This window comes from Puma concolor, chromosome D4, assembly GCF_028749965.1.
Source record: "Puma concolor isolate L17-30 chromosome D4, mPumCon1.1.hap2, whole genome shotgun sequence".
Lineage (NCBI taxonomy): Eukaryota > Metazoa > Chordata > Mammalia > Carnivora > Felidae > Puma > Puma concolor.
In genome coordinates this window covers 82106816-82127116 of record NC_141679.1, presented here as the reverse complement: position 1 = coordinate 82127116, position 20301 = coordinate 82106816, and the positions used below count along the sequence as shown (strand labels likewise).

At 43.0% G+C, this 20301-nt stretch overlaps 1 protein-coding gene across 12 annotated transcripts in view; it reads right to left on the bottom strand.

The window, feature by feature from the left end:
* MRRF (mitochondrial ribosome recycling factor) overlaps positions 1-20301 on the bottom strand; it is a 72168-nt gene that overhangs the window by 38767 nt on the left and 13100 nt on the right. For 10 of the 12 annotated variants that reach the window (XM_086683925.1, XM_086683924.1, XM_086683926.1 and 7 more), the window contains 3 exons: positions 19953-20108; positions 16527-16645; positions 10396-10487 (listed from right to left, as the gene is read on the bottom strand). In XM_086683925.1, coding sequence (XP_086540051.1) covers positions 10396-10487; positions 16527-16645; positions 19953-20108 — 367 coding nt within the window. Of the gene's footprint in view, positions 1-320; positions 585-5205; positions 5579-10395; positions 10488-16526; positions 16646-19952; positions 20109-20301 lie in introns of those variants that run through there. The other 2 variants (XM_086683928.1, XM_086683934.1) reach the window with 2 other exon arrangements.

Genomic DNA, 20301 nt, shown 5'->3' with positions numbered 1-20301 from the left:
AGACGACAGTGTGGCGAGAACATGGGCTTTGGAAGCAGACAGATTCGATCTGAATAATGACTCCTCCACTTAGTAATCTGTGACCCCGAACGAATTAAACTTTCTGATGCCCCAGGATTACATCTGTATCACACCCATCTCAAAAGGGTATTTCTCTGCAACAGTGAGATCACCGTGAAAAAAGCAAATACTCAATTTCATTTATGTTAACTTAAATACGTGTGTGTGTGTGTGTGTGTGTGTGTAGGTGGGTATACACCTCTTTTATAATTTGGAAGGATATACATTAAACTTACCAATAGTTACTTTATGGAAGAACATTTGGGGGACCACAAGAGAACGTTTTATTTTTCTGTAGGATTTGAGTTTTTACAATAAATGGGTACCATTTTTGCGATTAAGAGAGATGAGGGGTGCCTGGGTGGCTCAGTCGGTTTAACATCCAACTCTTGATATCAGCTCAAGCCATGATGCCAGGATCGTGGGATCGAGCCCCGCATTGGGCTCCACGCTGAGTATAGAGCCTGCTTATGACTCTCTCTCTCTCCCTCTCACCCTTTCCCCCACTCACGCTCACTCTCTTTCTAAAAAAAAAAAAAAAGAAACAAAGGGAAATGAAAATCATACACCTAAAAGTCTAGTATCCAGAATATATAAAGAACTCTTACAACCCAATAAAAGGACAAACCACTCAACTTAAAGACAGGTAGAGAACTTCAGCAGACATTTTTCTAAAGATACAGAAATGCCAAACAAGCACATGAAAAGACACTCAACACCAGCAGTCATTACGGAAATACAAATCAAAACTACAATGATACCACTTCATACCCATCGGGATGGTGGTAATAATAATAAAAATGAACTAAAACAACAAGTGTTGGCAAGGAGATGGAGAAACCGGAGCTCTCACACATTACTGGTGGGAATGTAACATGTGCAGCCCCTGTGGAGAAGTTTGGCAGATCCTCAAAAAGTTAAACAGAGCTGTCATATGACCCAGCAACTCCACTCTTACGTATACACTCAAGAGAACTGAAAGTATGTTTATACAAAAGTTTGTGCAATGATGCTCAGGGCAGCACATTATTCATAACAGCTCAAAAGTTCATCAACTTACGAATGGATAAATAAAATGTCCATACAATGGAATATTATTTGGCACTAAAAAGAATGAAGTACTTATACATGCTAGAACATGGATGAACCCTGAAAACATTATGCTAAGTGAAAAGAGCCAGTCACCAAACACCACATAATGTGTAATTCCATTTTTTTATGAAATGCTCAGAACAGGGAAATCTATAGACAGAAAGCAGATTAATGGTTGCCTACAGCAATCCCAAGTGGGGCGAGGGGACTGGGTAAAGCTGGGAGTGACTGCTAGCGGGTACAAAGTCTCTTTTTGATGTAAAATGTCCTAAAATTGATTGTGGTGAATGTTGTACAACTCTTTGAATATACCAAAAACCACTGAATTGTACACTTTAAATAGGTGAATTATATCTCAATAAAGCAGTTAAGCAAGGTCACGTGCCTACTTGGTTCTTGTCACTGAACAGGGCTTGTCTCCTGGATGGAAAACGTAATGACGGTGGCACATGTTTCTTCACCTGGGGAATGGCAGTGATGATAGGGCTCCCCGTAACAGGTAACACGGAAGGTTCCTTAACAGCAGCTACCTTGATAGCGACAACTTAAAAACTAACATTCACCCTCGCTGACTTTCTTTCCTCTCTTCATGGGTGTCAGGCCTGCATCCATGGTCCAAAGGCTCTCCCCTCTAGTGCTGCTCCCCCTCCCCTTTATCCATCTCAGCAGTTTCTCCCAATAAATCTTCATAAAAGTAAATACGGCTATTATCCTATTCTACAGATGAGGACACTGAGACTCAGGGAACTGAAATAACTAGCGTAAGCTCACAGAACTCTTTTTATTGGTTTTCTTTTCACAGTTCTTCTGACTATAAGCTTGGTTCCCCCAGCTTTCAATGCTGGCCTTCCCAGGCTGCACTACAGCTCCCCGCCTGTGGTTAACTCAGCCTGGGGACCACCCTGCCTTACCTGGCTTGCTTTCCCTGGAAAAACCTGGCCATGGTTCATGAGAAACCATATGTCAGGATATGGTGGGGGGAAACTACTTGGGAAAGGAAATTCAGGCTAGGAGAACTGTAACTCAGGGCTTTTTACTGGTATCTGGTAAACTAGCCAGGTCTGATCCTGAGTAGACTTCTCCTCCGTGCTGTCACCTCAGAACAAATCTGGGGGAAGGGGCCTAGCCTGGGCATAAGGTCTATCACCCCTGATGATGCCCAAAGGAAAAGCGGAAGCCAACAATGGCAACTGTCTGGCTGTTGGGAGGCCCTGTGGAGCAGCTCAGTGGGCTGAGGGTGACAAGAGCCAAGGTCCCTCTGCTCACCAGAAACACAAAGCATATCCCACACCATAGGCAGGACTGGTCATCAGACTTTCTTATTTGGGATACACGTCCTAGGAGGTTGTATTCGCCACAATTCACATTCAAAGAACAAACTGAATGCTCGTTAACAATCAAACTACAGTGTTCCCGAGTAACTGAAATTCCAAGATAATTACAACATAATGACTCCACTCCTCCCATCCCTAAAAACGGAGGATAGAAAAAAATGAACATGGCATTGGGGGTAGAAGTTGGTGAGGAAGAGGGTGAGAGTTAAGGACTAAAAGAGCAGTCAGTAAACAGAAGTCAAGTATCACTGGTTTTACTTCCAAATAATCAGAAAAAGACGGCTTCCAAGAACTCTTAACCAAGAGAATTAAAGTCAAATAGTGTAAGATACAGCAATTAAAACTGATTAAGTACCTATGACATGCCAAGCCCCACACTAAGAGCAACCCATATAATATCCCATTACTCCTCACAACCATAAAAAACATTCCCATTTTACAGATAAGGAGGCTGAAGCTTCCAACAATTGAGCAATGGGCACATTCTCCAGACTGCTGCTAGGCAATGACCACGTGACAGAGGGACTCCTTTAATAGGCAACCTGCTCAGGAATGCCCCTTCAGCCTAGGTGACTTTCTCAGGGGTGCTGTGTGAGTCTTCTCCCACCCAATCCCCCTCTCTCCCTTTCTTCACTGGCGGTAGACCTGTGCTCAGTCTCTCTCGCAGGCATTTCCTCCCATAAACCTCTTGCACATCTGATTCTGTCCTGGCATCCATCTGCTTCTCAGAGGACCCAAGCTGACAAAGCTAGAGTGACGCAACAGGGATTTGAACCCCAAAGCCCTTGTGCTTTCCTTTCTACGAAGACATTAAGTGATGGATAAATCAGGTCGTTAAATGCAGTGAATATTCTCAGACCTTCTCTCCCTGGACTTACCAGCCATGTTCAGCATAGCCGATGACTCCCTCCTCTTTAAAATACTTTGCTCTGTTGGGGCGCCTGGGGGTCTCGGTTGGTTAAGCATCTGACTTCAGCTCAGGTCATGATCTCTTGGTTCATGAGTTCTAGTCCCACGTCAGGCTCTGTGCTAACAGCTCAGAGCCTGGAGCCTGCTTCAGATTCTGCATCTCCCTCTCTCTCTGCCCCTCCCCAGTTCACACTCTGTCTCTCTGTGTCTCAAAAATAAGTAAGCATTAAACAAAAATTTTTTTTTAAACACTTTGCTTGGTTTCCTGGACTCCACACCCTCCTGGTTTTCTGGCCACTTAGTCTCAGTCTCCTTTGCTGGTTTCTCCTCACTGCCTTGACCCATAAATCTTGAAAGTCAAGCATCAAGGCCATAGCCACCAAACCCCTTCTCTTCATGATCTACATTCCTGTCTAAAATAATCCCACCTCAGGGCACCTGGGTAGCTCAGTCAGTTAAGTGTCCAAATCTTGATTTCAGCTCAGGTCATAATGTCACGGTTCGTGGATCGAGCTCCACATCAGGCTCTGATAGCACAGAGCCTGCTTGGGATTCTCTCTTTCTCTCTCTCTCTCTTTCTCTCTGTGCCCCTCCCGTGCTTGGGTGTACTCTCTGTCTTTCTCAAAATAAATAAATAAACCTAAAAAAAAAAAAAAGTCACCTAATTTCATGGCCTCCTCTACAGGGTCATACTTCCCAGATTTCTCTCCCTGGTCCACACCTGTCCTCTGAGCTCTAAACTCACAGATCAAACAGCCTACTTGACCTCCCCACGCAGGTATCTAATAGTATCCCAAGATAAACACAGACAAAACCTGCTCTTCCCCCGCACCCAATTTGCCTTCCCACAGTCTGCCCTGTCAGTGAGGAGTAATCCCATCCTTCCAGGTACTCAGGCCAAAACTCTTGGAGGCATATTTATATTTAGTCCTTTCTTTCTAAATCCACAACTAATCTATTAGCAAATCCTGGCAGCTTTTTCTTTACAATGTAATCCAGAGGCAGACCACTTCTTACCAAGTCCACATTACTAAGCTAGTCCAGGCCATCATCATGCCTGGATTACTGCGATAGCCCCTAAATGAACCCTGCCTTCACCCTTGCCTTCCTACAGCAGAATTCTCAAAACAGCCACCATTACGATCCTTTGAAAACCTAATTCAGATCATGTCACTCCTAGCTCAAAACCCTCCATTGACTGACTTCCCGTTCCCTTCCAAGCAAAAGCTAAAATCCTTGAAATGATCTATAAAACTACAATGGTTAATTTTATGTGTCAATTTAACTAGGCCACAGGCTGCCCAGATATTTGGTCACACATTATTCTGGATGTTTCTACAAGGGTGTTTTGGGATGAGTTTAACATTTAAATCAATAGACTGAGGAAAGCAGTTTGGGTCTGAGGACCCCTGGAGGGGTCACTTGGGGGAGCTGCAGACTGCTGTCTGGCCCTGAAATGTCCCCGTCTCTAAGAATCTCAGCAACACGCAGCACACTGTTGTAAACAAGCACTCAGGCAATCAAGCAGCAGTAGCAACACTAAGGCTCCCCACGTTCTGTTCACTTGTTTCCCAATTCCAGCACCCCTCCCTTCCCACTCCCAGTAGAACAGGAAGTACACCTTGAAGATCATTAGGACACTGTTAGTCAAAGAGAAAAACTTTCAACAACAAAGACATTCAACAACTGGGAACTAGTTAATGCTGTATGTAAAATGTAACCACTATGCATCCTTTAAAAAGAGGAAGAATTCTCACTCTTACTCATCAGAGAGTAATGACACATTGTTAAGTTAAAAAAACAAGGGCAGAACAGTACGTATAATTTAATCCCTTATCATTACAAGAAAAAAGAGGAGATACAGACATGTGTTTGAATCTGCACAGGAAAAAAAAAATCTAGAAAATCAAGGTGCTAAGAGCGGTTCCCCATGGAGAACAGGATGGAGGTATTTTAATTTTTTCTTTAATTCTACTTAAAATTAAATCGATGCGGACATTGATGAAAAATAACAAAAGAGGAGGACAATCAAGGAAGAACGCAGCCTCAGCAGGGAGTGAGTCAATCACACGTGCTTTTATCTCTTCAGTGAGTTCATGATTCCTTACAGGTTTCTTTCAAGGCAGACATGCAGTCAGTGCTCTCCACCAAGCAGCTTCATTCTACTGTGTGTGGTTTTCTCCCTGAGATTTGATAGAACAATGAGCAAGGGAGTGTGTGTTTGTTTGCTTGTTTGTGTGGGGGCATAGTAAAGATATGAATGGGGTAGGAGCAGAAATCTGGCCTGATGCAAAAAGATCTCCTGCTCAAAACTTTTCAGAGTCCCTGATTAAGAAGTGAAAGAGTGATATTCCAGAGAGATGTACCACCAGGAGACGAGAACAGGCAACAGGCAGTTAAAATAGTGAGGCCCGAGTTCTAACCATGCTTCTGCCACTTAGCTTGATGACGGCAGATGTTCACCTTCCATGAGCTTCCGTTGTCTTCCCAGTCAAATGGGCGTTAAGAATAGTCTCCTGGCCTCATGGGAGTGTAATGAGAACAAGACGAAACTACAAAGCATTCAGCACGGCACCCTCAGGTGCTGCACCTGCAGAGCAGGTGACTGATAAACAGCACCCAAAATTTGACTACATAGATAGGAAAGGAAAGTAGAAGAAATGATTTCAGTACACCTGATTAACAGGAATGGTCAAAGAATCTATCCAGTAGGCTGACTTCTCTAAATCAAAGAATGCTGGCCAGAGAAGAAAACAAAAACTATACGCACTGCCAGTGGGGGCAGACACAGCCCAGCCTCAGGCTCCGCGGTACTGAACTGAGAAGAACCGCACGCAACCACATGAGGCTGGGTTCCCAGAGGCTGTGAAAGACGGCTCCAGGTCTGACCTGTTGTCGATTTAGGATTTATCTTCCCCCTAATTCCCAAAAGGATCAGAGGCAGATTCCAGTAAGAGTCAACATACTCAGTAGACTCATTTAAATAAGAATAAAAGAATCAGAGAAATATAATGAAGGCGAGGTACTAGCTGAGATCTGCTGCAACTGCAAATAAAACTTAGCGGTGGGCAGCCAGAGTTAAGACCAGAAAACTTGCAGACGGATCATTAGGCAGAGGAAGAGTCAAGATCATCAGGAAGGGCGCATTTTCCTAGAACTAAACTTGAAATTTTGTAATCAGAAACTGATCCTAGGGATGTATGCCTCTGGTTCAATCTCACCTCCCAATCACCTCATGTAAGCTTGGTGTACTATTTTCCTCCTCACAGCTTTGCCAATTACCAGCTATCTGACCCGGAACCGATGCCTCACTTCTCTGAATCTGTTTCCTCGTCCTTAAAAGGGAATTATGTTCTGACCTACCTACGAAAGGGAGTAGAGGAACATTTGCTAGCATTCATTCACTGGGTGCCGGCCAAACAGCAAAACCTTTGTGTACGTTAACTCACTGAAATCTCCCAATAACCACACGCAAGCCCTGTAAATACTTTACAAGTAATCTCCCAGAGATTCAGAGAGGTGGGGACAGGTGCCATTGTCACACAGCTACAAAAGTGGATGAACTCAACTGCATGCTTCTGTGATACCAAGGCAGACTTTAACCCTATACTCTCCCACTTTCTCCAGCTATGTCAAGCACCTAACAGGCCCTGGGACATAGTAGGTACTCAATATATTAGTTCCCTTCCTCATTTCTTCCCTTCTCAACTAGAATTATATATATCTAGAAAATTAAGTTTACTGAAATAATATCAGTATCTTATATTTACATAGTTTCTTTCCTCTAAGGAGATCATACGACCTAATCTATTTTCTCTACTAATCCCACCAAATCTCTACCTATCATTATGTATTATTTCACTTATTTTCCAAGTAAGGAACTAGCAGGCAGCAAGCTGCTAGGGTGACGTGCCCACAGTCATGTGGAAGTCACTGCCAAAACCAAATAAAAACCTTGGTCCTCTTTATGTCTAAATCAACCTTTATCCTCTCATGTGACACAGGCTCCATAATGAAGAACAGATCATTCATTTTTTATCTGGAAAACTACCAAACGTATAATTCAGTAAGGGGCCTCATGACCTTACCACCTTGTCAAAGGGAAGTAAGTGTATAAAAAATGAGGTTTGCAGGAGCAGACGGTTTTGGTCCGTCAACTTTCTCTTAGATTACTCCCATTAACCAACATAAAATAATGTAAAATATAATGTAACAGATCCCCAAGTCTTTGGAAATTTAAGTAAAACTCACTGATCCTTCAAACTTACATACAATACACAAGGGCAACCGTTAACTCCTGAGGGGCTGCAGAGGTGCACATTATGTAAACTAGGTCTTTGAAAGAAGAACATGATACACAACCAGGCCACTCTAAGGAGAATCTAAGTGAGCAATGAGCATTCAGCAGCAGAAATTCACAGTATCACAGAATTTTAAAGTTCAGAGGGACCTGGCAGGCCACTGAGAACAATCTCTTCATCTGGTATATGAGGAAACTGAGGCTTATGGAGGTTAAGTGACTTTTCCAAGATTTTGCAGACAAAAGAACAAGAACTAAAAAATAGAGGCACCTGGGTGGCTCAGTCGGTTAAGCGTCCGACTTCAGCTCAGGTCATGATCTCGTGGTTTGTGGGTTCAAGCCCCATGTGGGGCTCTGTGCCCAGAGCCCAGACCCTGGAGCCTTAGATTCTGTGTCTCCCTCTCTCTCTGCCCCTCCCCTGCTTGCACTTTGTCTCTTTTTCGGTCTCAAAAATAAATAAACATTAAAAAAAATTTTTTTTAAAGAACTAAAAAATAAACCTGCTGACTATTATCTATTCCACCTGCAAGTCTTACTTACATCTGCTGTCCGTGAGTACACATAGCACTTTCCAGAATAACCCACCTATAAAGACCGTGCAGGATAAAGAGCACGTACTGTAGTAACAGAGAAATAGGATTCGAATCCTGACTGCCACTTACTGACCATATGATCTTGGCGAGTCCCTTAATTTCTTTGAATTTCAATTTTTCATCCATAAACTGTGGGTAATAGTATATTCCATGGATAAGCTGCAGATGATATAAAGAAGGGGCCTGGCCACAGCCTGTGAGCTCCATGAAGACAAACATCAGGTTTGTACATCCCTAGCCTCCAGCACAGAGCCTTTACATTTGTAAAAACCGGCTGAGCAAAATTAATGAACTAACCAAGCAAACAGGTTCTGGACTTGAACCCAGGTCTACTTGGTTCTTAAACACTAGGTTATATTGCTCCCAATTCACATGATTTCAAAGCACAGTGTTAATTCTGACTTACAGAATACGAGCACACAATGAAATAAAACAGCCATTTTCTGGTCCTAAAGCAGAAAAAAAGTTCAGTGGGGAAAGTTCCTGGACTCTCAGTGTCGGGATTGGTTCTTATTGCTAGTGTGCGCACATCATGAGGCTTTAGAATCAATTAAGGCTAGGCTTGGGTCCCAGCTTTAGCATAAGCTGAGTGATCTCAGACATATTACTTTACCTCTCTGAGCCTAAATTTCCATACCAGGAATAAACGTACTTCACAGGACTGTGTGAGAAGTGAGGCAATATATGTGAAGAAATACAACGTGATGTGTGGCACAAAAAGACTCTATTTCCCTTCTAGGTACTTGGAGGCTTCATTCATTCACTTCACCTAGGTTTCTGCTCAAACGTCACTTCCTTCTGAACCTTCCTATCTACAATAAAAACCTCAATCCTCTATCCCCTTACCCTGCTATTCTTTTTCATAGTCCTCATCCTCACTTGATATTACATTGTGGGTTTGTCAGCCTTTCTGTTTACTGTACCTACTCGACTATAAGGTAAGCCCAGGACAGCAGCTTTTTCTTGTTTATTTTGTTTACTGCTGTATCTCAACCACCAGGAAAGTGCCTGACATGCAGTTAGTGTTTAATAAATATCTGTTGAATGACTAAATGAATTAATTCAACACTCCCTTGGGACCTGCTGTCCAAGAGGCATCACGTAGGAAGAAGGACTTACAGATAAGTAAGAAATGAGATTATAGGAGAAACTACCGTGCCTGCTCTGGAATCTGCAAAGATTTCGAACTCACCTGGACCCTCACAGTTGCCTCCTGACTATTCTTTGTGTCTACTCTGCCCCCCTATATTCCATTTGTTAATCAGCAGCCAAAAAGACCCCCAAAAAGTCAACATTGGATCAGATTTCTCTGCCTAAGCCCCTCTAGTGGCTTCCCATTCCAATTAGAGTAAAGTCCAAACTCCTTACCATGGCCTGAAAAGCCTACCTTCCATTCCCTCTCCCTCCCTCCTTGACTTTCAGGCACACTGGCTTTCTGCCTCTCAAATACGCCAAAGTCTTGTGATTTCTTTTTTAATTTAAAAATAAACATACATTTTTGTTCATTCAAAACTCTAAGTTCTATTTATATAATTAACAATATTCTGTTCTAATGCCTAAATTTTTCAACAAGCAAGGACTAATGTAAAAAATAACTCTTCAACGGACACGAGTGTCGAGGTCTTTTGTGCTGGCTGCTCAGTCTGCCTGGAAAACCCCTCCCCCAGCCTGGCTCTTCCTCCCCATTCGGTTCAGCAAAAACGTTACCTCCTTAAGGAGCTCTCCCAGGCTAAGCTGTCCCTCTACCATCACCTTCATCAAGTCGCTCTATGGGGTCCCGCCGCCATTACTTTCCCCACAGCATTTCACTATCTGGGATGACTTTACTATTTATGTGTCCCACCTTCCCAGCCTGGAATGTTCCCAGCCTGGAACGGAGACAAGGACTTTGCCAGGTTCACTGCTGCATCTTCGGCCCCTAGCATGTAGTAGGCATGCAGTAAATATTTCTGAATCGGTAAACTGGATCCCAAAGGATGCTGGAGTTTGCCAGGGTAAGAGTACAGGTAAAATACGCTACGGGCCTAACAGTGTCTTGGCCTGTTGGTTTCCTTCCGAGGACAACTGCCCCACTGCATCAGAAGATGTGAATTTTAACCAAACTTACTTGGGAATGGGCACCCGAATTAGCGTCCCTTCCACTTCTGGGTTCAGATTCATTCCACTTTCTCTTATAGCCTTGATAGCTGCAGCTGTACACTGAAAACCAGATCAAAAGGTAAACAGAATTAGTAAATAATTATTACCAGATGCAAGCCCTCTGTCGATAACTGGCAACCCATCTTGGTAGAACATGGAAACATTTAGTTCTGTTACCAGTAAGATCAGGAAGTTACATTGGTGTAGAGTGCTTTGATCAAGCTGAATAGCAAACTACGTCCACTCCTGGTACCAGTGTACTGCGGGAGGGAAGAAAAGCAAAGAGGAGGAAAAAATAAAAAGAAAACAGCTCTGCTTCTTTGAAAAGATTTCAACGGTTTGAGGCAACACAGATCAAAACCACAATAAATCCTCAAGGGAGGGGGGCTGGTCTGTACAAAGATTGGTGTAAGGACAGATGAAAGATTTTATACATTAAAAATTCCAGTTGACATTTTACACTCAAAATATACCAGTGCCGATGTGGAATGAGTAAATACATTTAACTCCTTCGCATCTACACTCACACCGACCTCACTCGTGTTTTGGCTTGAGCAGTGAGTCTCTGCTGGTCTGTGCTCCAGGAAAGGCAGTATGGTACACCAGTCAAAAGCCTGGGCTTTGGAGTCAGAAAGATCTCAGCCCAAATCCTTGCTCTGCTAACCATGTGACCCTGGGCAACAATCTCGACCTGAGGTCTCCATGTTGTAATCTGAGAGCACACGGTACCTGTATCTCCCGGAGGATTAAATGAGGTAACACGAACGATGCATCTTGTTCTGTGCCTGGCACACAGTAACACCCAGGCAAGGGGCGTTATCATCTAAACTTATTCTATAAAGGTAAGAATGCGCAAATCCTGCAAACAAGGCTGAGCTGATGTCATCAGTCAGCTGACGCACTGTTGTCCCGTGTGACATCCTTCAGGGTCTTCTCTGATACGGCCTTGCTCTCTACTGTGCCAGGCGGCACAAGGTATATGGATTTCCCAACGTGCTTCACTTCACCTCGAGCAATGTAACTATACCTGCTATGAAATCCTAAAGAACAAGGTAAAGCAGTGTGGATGTAAGACACTTTCATTGGCATGGCAATGTGGAATTCAAGAAAAGAAGGCCTCTGACATTTTCAAAGACGTTTAGGTTTGGCCACAGCTGGTGTACTTCATTTGGATTCACAGGGACAATTCTTGGCCCTGAGTTCCTCCCTAGACTTTGTGGTTTAATGAATAGGGTTTCTTGCACTCCTGTTTTGTTTTGGTTTTTGAGGGAGTGCCTAAAAAGCTTATCCATTTCATCTTGACATGACCTTAATTCTACAAGGACCTAAGGTACTGCCATAAGGTCAAAAAAGACAAACTGCAAGTCCACATGCAGAAGAATCATCCCTTTGGGAGGCTGTCACAGAATGGAACACAGTGTGACCATTGCTTCAAACAGTAAATTCTTCAAATGGTACTCTTGACCACCACAGACTGTTGGAGCTAGCGGGGATCTCTGACATAATGTAGTTCAGTCCCTTCCTATGTACACAGGGACCCTACACACATATCCGGTCTTCCCTGAGAGCCAAGGGCGGTGGAATGAGGATCTTGCCCACCATACTTCTGGTTACCGGCAGAGTCGGGAGGAGATCTCAGGTGCCTCAACCCTCCATCCAGTGACGTTACCTTGTATTTCCTTCCAATGTAGTCAGTAATCATAGCATGTGGAATTTAATTTTTTTTAAATAGACAAAAATTATGTGGAATTGGTCTGGTATATAAAGGGAATGGTGAAGGTAAGTAAAAGAGACGGACAAAGAAATGAAATTTTCCTCCGCCAAGAGGGCTGCCATTTTCCTTAATAAAATGAATCATTTCTAAAGTTAGCAATAAAGGGAGAACCTCTACTTTGAAGTGGCCTGATCTCAAGTCTCTAAATCCTCCTCTCCTGAAGCTTCTGAATGACAGAGAACTCAACTGTAGCATCTCACCGCCACCAACTCCCTTCACTGTCTGCCCCAGTCTTTCCAGACAACTTTCCCCCAGAGGCATGGGAACACCCACTGCGGCTTCCAAGCTGGGCAGAACTATCCCTCAATATGTATATCCTTCCAGTAGAATTACAGTGCTGGGTACATGGAAAGTGCTCAGTAAATGCATGTTGAATGAGTGGATTAATGAACTGGCTTCTAGGTCAGTTCTTCTAAAATATTCTAAACATGTATATTTTCATTTGATATCGTAGGATACAGAAACTCAGGGAATTACAGTTATTTTCCCAAAACGACTTCTGAAACTCATTGTTCAGACAAAAAGGCACATATTTCTATTGCATTTCCATCTCAGGCTGTATCCCCTTACTGAAGGGATGCTAATAAGCACCTCAGGACAAATAGGCTATTCTCAAACAGCAACACTGACCAACTAGTTGGAGCCGTTTGGAGTACTGTGTCAAGAAAGCTCATAGACTCCATCTAGGGTCAGGCAAGAAAGAGTGCCATAACCAATTAGCAATGTCTGCTATTGTGATTCTTAAGCTAATCTATGTTAAAGGATAAAAATGACAAAATTTTCTTGGACAGGTGAACAAGCACTTTGACAATCTGGGTTCAAGTCAACTTTGCTGGGGCCATTTTAATTAGTGGCCCTGCATTTTCTTTATATCCCAATGAGTCCCTAGAATGTAAGGTCTATGAAGGCAGGAACCCTGTCTTTCTTAATCATCGACAAATTCCCAACACCTCAAAGAGAACCTAATAACTCACAGAAACTCAATAAATATTTGTGGGGGGTTTTATTTTTGTTTCCTAATTTGTTGAATTAATGCAGGAATGGCAAAAGCACGGGCTTTAGTGTCAGACCTGTGCTCAAATCTTGACTCTATCCTAACAGTGGGAACCTGGGGAAGATACTTTACTTCTCTGAGCCTCATCTATAAAATGGAATAAATACTGCTTCATTTTAGAAAGTACCTGTGTTGATCACTAAACAAAATATGAGAAAGCAAAGCCTGGCAACACAGCAGACACTCAGTACACATTAGCTTTCTTCCTTCCACAACAGCAATCGTGGAGGCTGTGGAATTTTTTTTTTTTTTTCATTTGCCTTGTTCAAATCAAGCTGTGGTTTTTTACTCCCTTCTTTTCTTTCCCATCATTAACTCTAGCTGCAGGCAAGTTTATGGAAGGCAGCAACTGTGTGTATCATTCATCAAGCAGGACACGTGTTAAACAAATGCAACACAGTGTTCTGTCTGCAGTGCGTTTGAAAAGATTATGCATGTAAATCTGCATCATGTCACTACGCCACGACACAGAAATGCTCAGGTTTGGAAAGAAAGCCAACCGCATGTGAGACATAAAGGAATTACATAAACACAGAGGGGATTAGCTCAGCATTTTGAAGCTATGAACCTGGGTAGTCTATGGACAGTTTCTAAACTAGAGGAAGGAAATGTTTAGTTAGAGCTATTTGTTTAATATATGCACCAGATGAGATAAAGGAATTCAAAAGACAATGTAAGTCACACTTCCCTTGCAAAGAACTCTGCCCTTGCAAAGAACTCTCTACTGAGATGATTATGAAGATTTTTCTTTTCAAAACTCACAGAATTTCAACTTAGGAAGATGGCAAAGATATTTTGGTTAAAAAATGAAGATATACTCCAACTTCCTAAGAAAAAATTAAGCTGTTAATACCTCCTCCTGCCTCATAAGATGCTCTGGTGGCCAATCAGGTGCTTCTTCTGTGAATGCCATTTGCTATTTAATAACAGAAGTGGCTGGCTCTGAAAAGCAATCTGCCTGATGAGGTCTTCAAGCTGTGTAATTAGGAGGCTATTCCCTAAATTGGCCCACGGTGCCTATGGGATCAGATGAACAAGGCAGAAGGCCTCAGCCATTTAGAGGGAGCCAGCATGGGAAAGAGTTGACAATTCTCTTTTCATCCATTTCTCTGCTTCTCAGTGACACCAGGAAAGAGTGCCTTCCTTCCATCAATCTAACGACAAGTATTCATCCACTTGAGGAAAATCTACTGAGTGCTTCCGTGTGCCAGGCAGTATGAGGGGTGCTGGATGCAAGGAACAAGTTAGATACGATTCCTACCTTCCAAGCTTACAATCTAACGGAAAGGAGATGGAAAATAAAGATGGAAATAAATGTGTAACTGTTAATGATAAGTGTGATGAAGAAAAAGAACGTGCTATGCAAGAGAGGCCAGTGTGGATGAATAATTGAGATTGAGCAGATTAGGGAAGCTGTCCCTGAAAAAGTGACATTTAGGCTATGATCCAAAGTAGGAGTAACAATTAGACATGCAAGAGTGTTCCAAGCAAAGGCAACAGCATATGCGTAACTCCTGGGGATGCAAAGGTATGGTGCATTTGAGGAACTGAAAGGCCAGTGTGCCTAGACCGGTGTACAGGGATGACAGTGGCATCAGACTGCAGAGATTAGAGGCAGACTAGGGCCATATCAGAAGGCAAAGCCTTTTTTTTTTTTTTAATGTTATTTATTTTTGAGAGAGAGAAAGAGACAGAGCACGAGCGGGGTAGGGGCAGAGAGAGAGGAAGACACAGAATCCAAAGCACGTTCCAGGCTCTGAGCTGTCAGCCCAGAGCCCGACGTGGGGCTTGACCTCACGGACTGTGAGATCATGACCTGAGCTGAAGTTGGACACTTAACCGACTGAGCCGCCCAGGTGCCCCCATAAGGCAAAGCCTTCTAGACCAAAATAACTTTTTTCCAAAAGACTATGGAGCCACTGATAAATTTAAAGCATGGGAATGATATAATCCAATATATATTTTTAAAAGTCCACTCTGGCTGCAGTATGGAAAACAGAACAGCCCCACACAAGCGTGCCTGGCACATTAGCTACAGCAGCCTTCTGATTTGAAACAGTTTGTTCACAGCAAGGGATTTCCCTCCTCATGTCTCTAACCCAGTTTGTCAAATCCAACAGGTTCCACTTTGGTCTTTGGGAGAGAAGTATTGATAGAGACCATCGGAACAGGAAGAGACTTCAGATTCCTCCACCCCATGTTAACAGATGATAAAATGGAGGTCAAACAGTAGAGATGGGACCGGGTCCCAGGTTCTCCAGGACTCCCAGTCCAGGTCAATTTGCAATCCACTGGAACAATAAGGAAAAGCCCATTTGTCTTCCTCAACTAGACATAAAATCATAGCCTCAAGGTTGCGATGATCTAATGCAATCCACCTTCCAGCCCTGGAGGCTCTGTGCTCTGTCCAATTCTGCAATGGACCAGTTTGAAAGGAATATGAATTCCTGAAAGTCTGCTCCCAATGCTAATGCAAAGGTCACAAACTGGGGGCCCATAGCCCAAATCTGGCCCATTAATACACTTTGTCTCACAGTCTTTAAAAAAAAAAAAAAAGTGAATTTGTTACCAACATTTAGGAAAGATCTTATATAAAAATGTGAGTTACTGGGGCGCCTGGGTGGCGCAGTCGGTTGAGCGTCCGACTTCAGCCAGGTCACGATCTCGCGGTCCGGGAGTTCGAGCCCCGCGTCAGGCTCTGGGCTGATGGCTCGGAGCCTGGAGCCTGTTTCCGATTCTGTGTCTCCCTCTCTCTCTGCCCCTCCCCTGTTCATGCTCTGTCTCTCTCTGTCCCAAAAATAAATAAACGTTGAAAAAAAAAATTAAAAAAAAAAAATGTGAGTTACTGGCTTATTCTAGAAATAAAAACCTTAGCGTCTGATAACACTGGTTACCAGGTTTAACTTCTGCCTGGCAATGATCAGCAGGAGCTGGGCAGAGGCTGCTCCCTTCAGACAGGGTGCAGGCTCTCCCGCTTACCCCAGCCCCTTCCATTTGGCTAAGCGCCAATCACTGTATCGCCACTATTATGTTCCTTAGATGGAGCCAGTTTCAGTATTCAAATTACTTGCCTGGCCTTTTGGGGTTTGAGTTTAACAAAAAAGGAATTTTGAAACAAGAACAGAGTTTCTCCTTATCATTAAGTTCCCTTTATTGTGCCTTCTCTCTTGTTCCATCCCAAGCTGGAGGGACTACTTCTTCCTGACTTGACCCAGCCTCCTCCATTCCAAAAGAGATCATGAAGAGGTCCCTTTGGCAAAAGCCACCTTACCTCTGGGAAGCTGGCCATATTCACCAAAATCAGCTGTGGAGACTTCATGGAGATCTGGCCAATCTGGTTTAAAGCAAGCTTCCCATCAGCAGTTACCACAGTGATATGATCAAGGGATCCTAAAAGAAAAGTCACAGAGTCTTAGAACTCAGAAAGACCTTAACAGCCCCACATCTAAGTCCCTACCTAATTCAGATTCAACTAATATTCAGTGATCCCTTATCAATGTGGCAAGACTGTTCAAGGGGCTGTCACAGGAGCAGCAGTGTCACATGCTGGAAAGAGCTCTGAAGCGTTGTCAGAACTAGGACTTCCCTACCGTCAACCAGGGTGGCCAATCATAAATGGCTCATTCTGAGACACAAAGAAAAAGTGGGGGAGGGGTCCTCTTAGGCAAACTGGGAATTGTCCCAGCATACCGTTGTAAGAATAATGCAGTGCAGTACTTTATTAAGACCCCAAGATCTGATGTGAAGTATTCAACCAGATTCAATGTCATCACAGGAGAGGAGGTTGTTGACAACACTGGCTTCAATCTGGAAAAGTCCAGGAGGTATAATGGTAAAAATCTCCACAATTCTAAAGATCAATGACCTGGGTTCAAATACCAACTCTGTCCCATCCTGATTATGTGACCCTAGGCAGATCCCCTAAACCTTTAGACACCTGTTTCCTGATCTCTTGTAAATGGGGCATACAAATTGTACCTACCTCATCGGGTTGTTATGAAAGTCTCTGGAAAGCACTTGTAACTGGCATATACGAGTGCCCAGTAAATGTTAACTATTACTACTTCTTGACTTTCTCCTGTATTTTAACCAAGCTAAACTACTTACAATTTCTCTAATACAGTCTGCTCTTTCTTGCCTCAGGATTCTGAGCATATATTGTTCTTTCTATTGAGAATGTCCTTCTCTGCTCAGATAACTCCAGCTCATTCTTTAACACTCAGCTATAATAGCATCCAATCTCAGGAATCTTATCTCACCTTCTAGGCTGGATAACAAACCCCCTTATGAGCTCCCTAGGACCCCATGGACCCCTTCTATAATGATGATAACCAGTATTTGCTGAACATTTCCTATGTGCAAGACACCATACTAAATGTTCTCTATAATTTCTTTTGCTTTCATTATCACAACTCTATGAGATAGTTCCACTATTTTACAGATGAGGAAACGGAGGACCAGACAGTAACTTGCCCAAGGTCACAACAGTTCTTAATAATGGAGCCTAAATTCAAACCCAGGTCTGGACAACTCTACAGCCATGTTCTTCACCACTCTGCTTTGCTATCTGGTTTTATCCATGTTGGTTTACTTGTTGATCTCTTCACATTAGGCTCTGGGCTCTTGGAAGCTGGGAACAACGTCCTTTCTCTCTGTATCTACAGCACCTACTCATCAGCACGGAATAAGTGCTCAATAATGTTTTGGTGAATACATCAGTGTACAGATGGATGGATGAATGGAAGAGGGCAAGAACAAATACATGGATAAATTTGTATCTTAGACAACTATTAAAAGCAATCAACAGAAGACCATGGGGGAGGGGAAGGAAAAAAAAAATTAAGAGAGGGAGGGAGCCAAACCATAAGAAACTCTTAAAAACTGAGAACAAACTGAGGGTTGGTGGGGGGTGGGAGGGGGGGGTGGGTGATGGGTATTGAGGAGGGCACCTGTTGGGATGAGCACTGGGTGTTGTATGGAAACCAATCTGACAATAAATTTCATATTAAAAAAATAATTTTTAAAAAAAGCAATCAACTACCTTGGAGATAGAAATTACTGGTAGACAGACAGAGGTGTGAAAGGAAAAGTGCCTGCTGGCCCAGATAGTGGTGAAAGAGGATATGGAAGAATATGGCACAGAAAAGACTGGCTAAGTTCAGTTTCACCCAGTCTCTTCACGGCCCCAAGTTCTAGAGAGAACGTTACACAAACATAACCCTGAAGAGAAGGAGGCAAAGAGGAAATACCAACGGGAGGCCTTCTGAAAATGGATCTTAACTCAGCCTTCCTGATTTGCCATAAGATCCTTTGCCACAGAAGTCGCAACACGGGCTTTTCAGTATGCAATTGTGGTGGTTCCCATTCCCTAAATCCATATCGACATAATGCATCAAATCCTTTTCCCTCAATCTGTCCCCAGCGAGAATCTCCCTCAGCCTCATTCCTGCCCCTCATTTTCGCAGAGGTTAACATTTAACAAATTACACTCCCAACCCCTTTCCAGGCCCATCATCTTTTTAAGTTCAACAAGAGTGGAGCTTGCTGGCTAATTTTAAGTATCACATTTCTCCCTGAGCTCCTCTCAAACTGCTCTCTGGTTTCGGCTGCAGAATGTTAACAGGCCAGAAAGCACAGGGGAGACAAAGCACTTTATCAGTTTCATACCTAAAATAATAAGCAAGTTTAAAATAAACAGTTGGGAGAGATTGAATGGCACGCTCTACTGTCAGCAAAGGCAGAAATGCCCCAGTCCAAAGGTTGACAAATGACGGAATGGTCTTCTGATTTCACACAGGATCTCGTCTCTAAACTCAGTATGTTTCTGCTGGTGTTTATAAATGGAGCTGTATATTTTTCATTTGGTTTTCTTAAGAACAAGTTCATGAAGTATTTCCTAGTTTCCTTAGGAACTATCCCAGCCAAGATGTGAGTGGGAGCAGCCCAAGCTCCTAGAGATACCTTCAGAGGGGGTCCCAGGCTTGACTCTAGGATGATGACAATTTCCAAAAGGCCAATTTAACAGCAATTGGATTTTTCCTGCCTGCCTGCACCATTAGCTGACAACTCACTTCTTCCATCACATCTGCAAACAGTTCTCTTAGACAGTTCTGACATTTCCCACTTAGAAAAGCCACTTTCAGGAAGTTATTAACCCAAACGGAATCTTCCTGGTCAAGCTCAGAGGTACAGAAATGCCTCAGATGGATAGGTCTGCAGCCACTTGGTTCCCAGTAAGGGATAAGAATGGCCAAATAGGACAAATTGGAAAAATCAGACCAAAGATGTCAGTTACTGTAAGACCAAATACCTAGAAGTGCTTATATAGTATAATCGTAATAAAAATCCCATTTTTTGAGAGTGCAATTCCATGAGAGCAAAGACCATGCCTACTTTTGTTCACCACTTGTGGACCAGCACAATACTTAGTTCATCGTTGAATGGACAAATAAACGTAGTATTAACTACGAGCCAGGCACTGTGCTCAAACCGTTACATGTATTACCTCACTGACTTTAATACTCACTCCAAAGCTATAAGGTGGGAATCAGACAAGGAAACTGAGGACCAGAAAAGTAAAGTTAACTGCCCATGGTCACCAGTTAGTAAGTAACAAAGCTAGGACTGAAACCCAGCCCTGCCAAAGCCATGATCTTTCCACTATGCCCTTCTCCAAAACATTGGTTCAGTCACTAACCTGGTGAGGTCCTTATATTGACAGTCTTATTGAAATTATCTTTGAGCGCTTCTGTCACAGACTTCATTTCTTCATCCACCTCTTCCAAGCTGATTATATCCTCAACCAAGGCAGCATTAAGATTCACTCTGGTTTGGAACTGTCCTTTCCCTTTGGCTAAAAAGTCAACAATCAGTGAATACAAGAACAGCAGCAGAAACAGAGACAATAAACAATTAGGGAAGAAGTGCCTACGAAATGCAGGGAAAAATGCCAAGTGCTAAAAAACTGTACATCATCAGTGTCCTACAAAATAGCCTACATTTATTACCCACTGGATTCCCAGAAAATGCTAATCATTTTCTGAGGT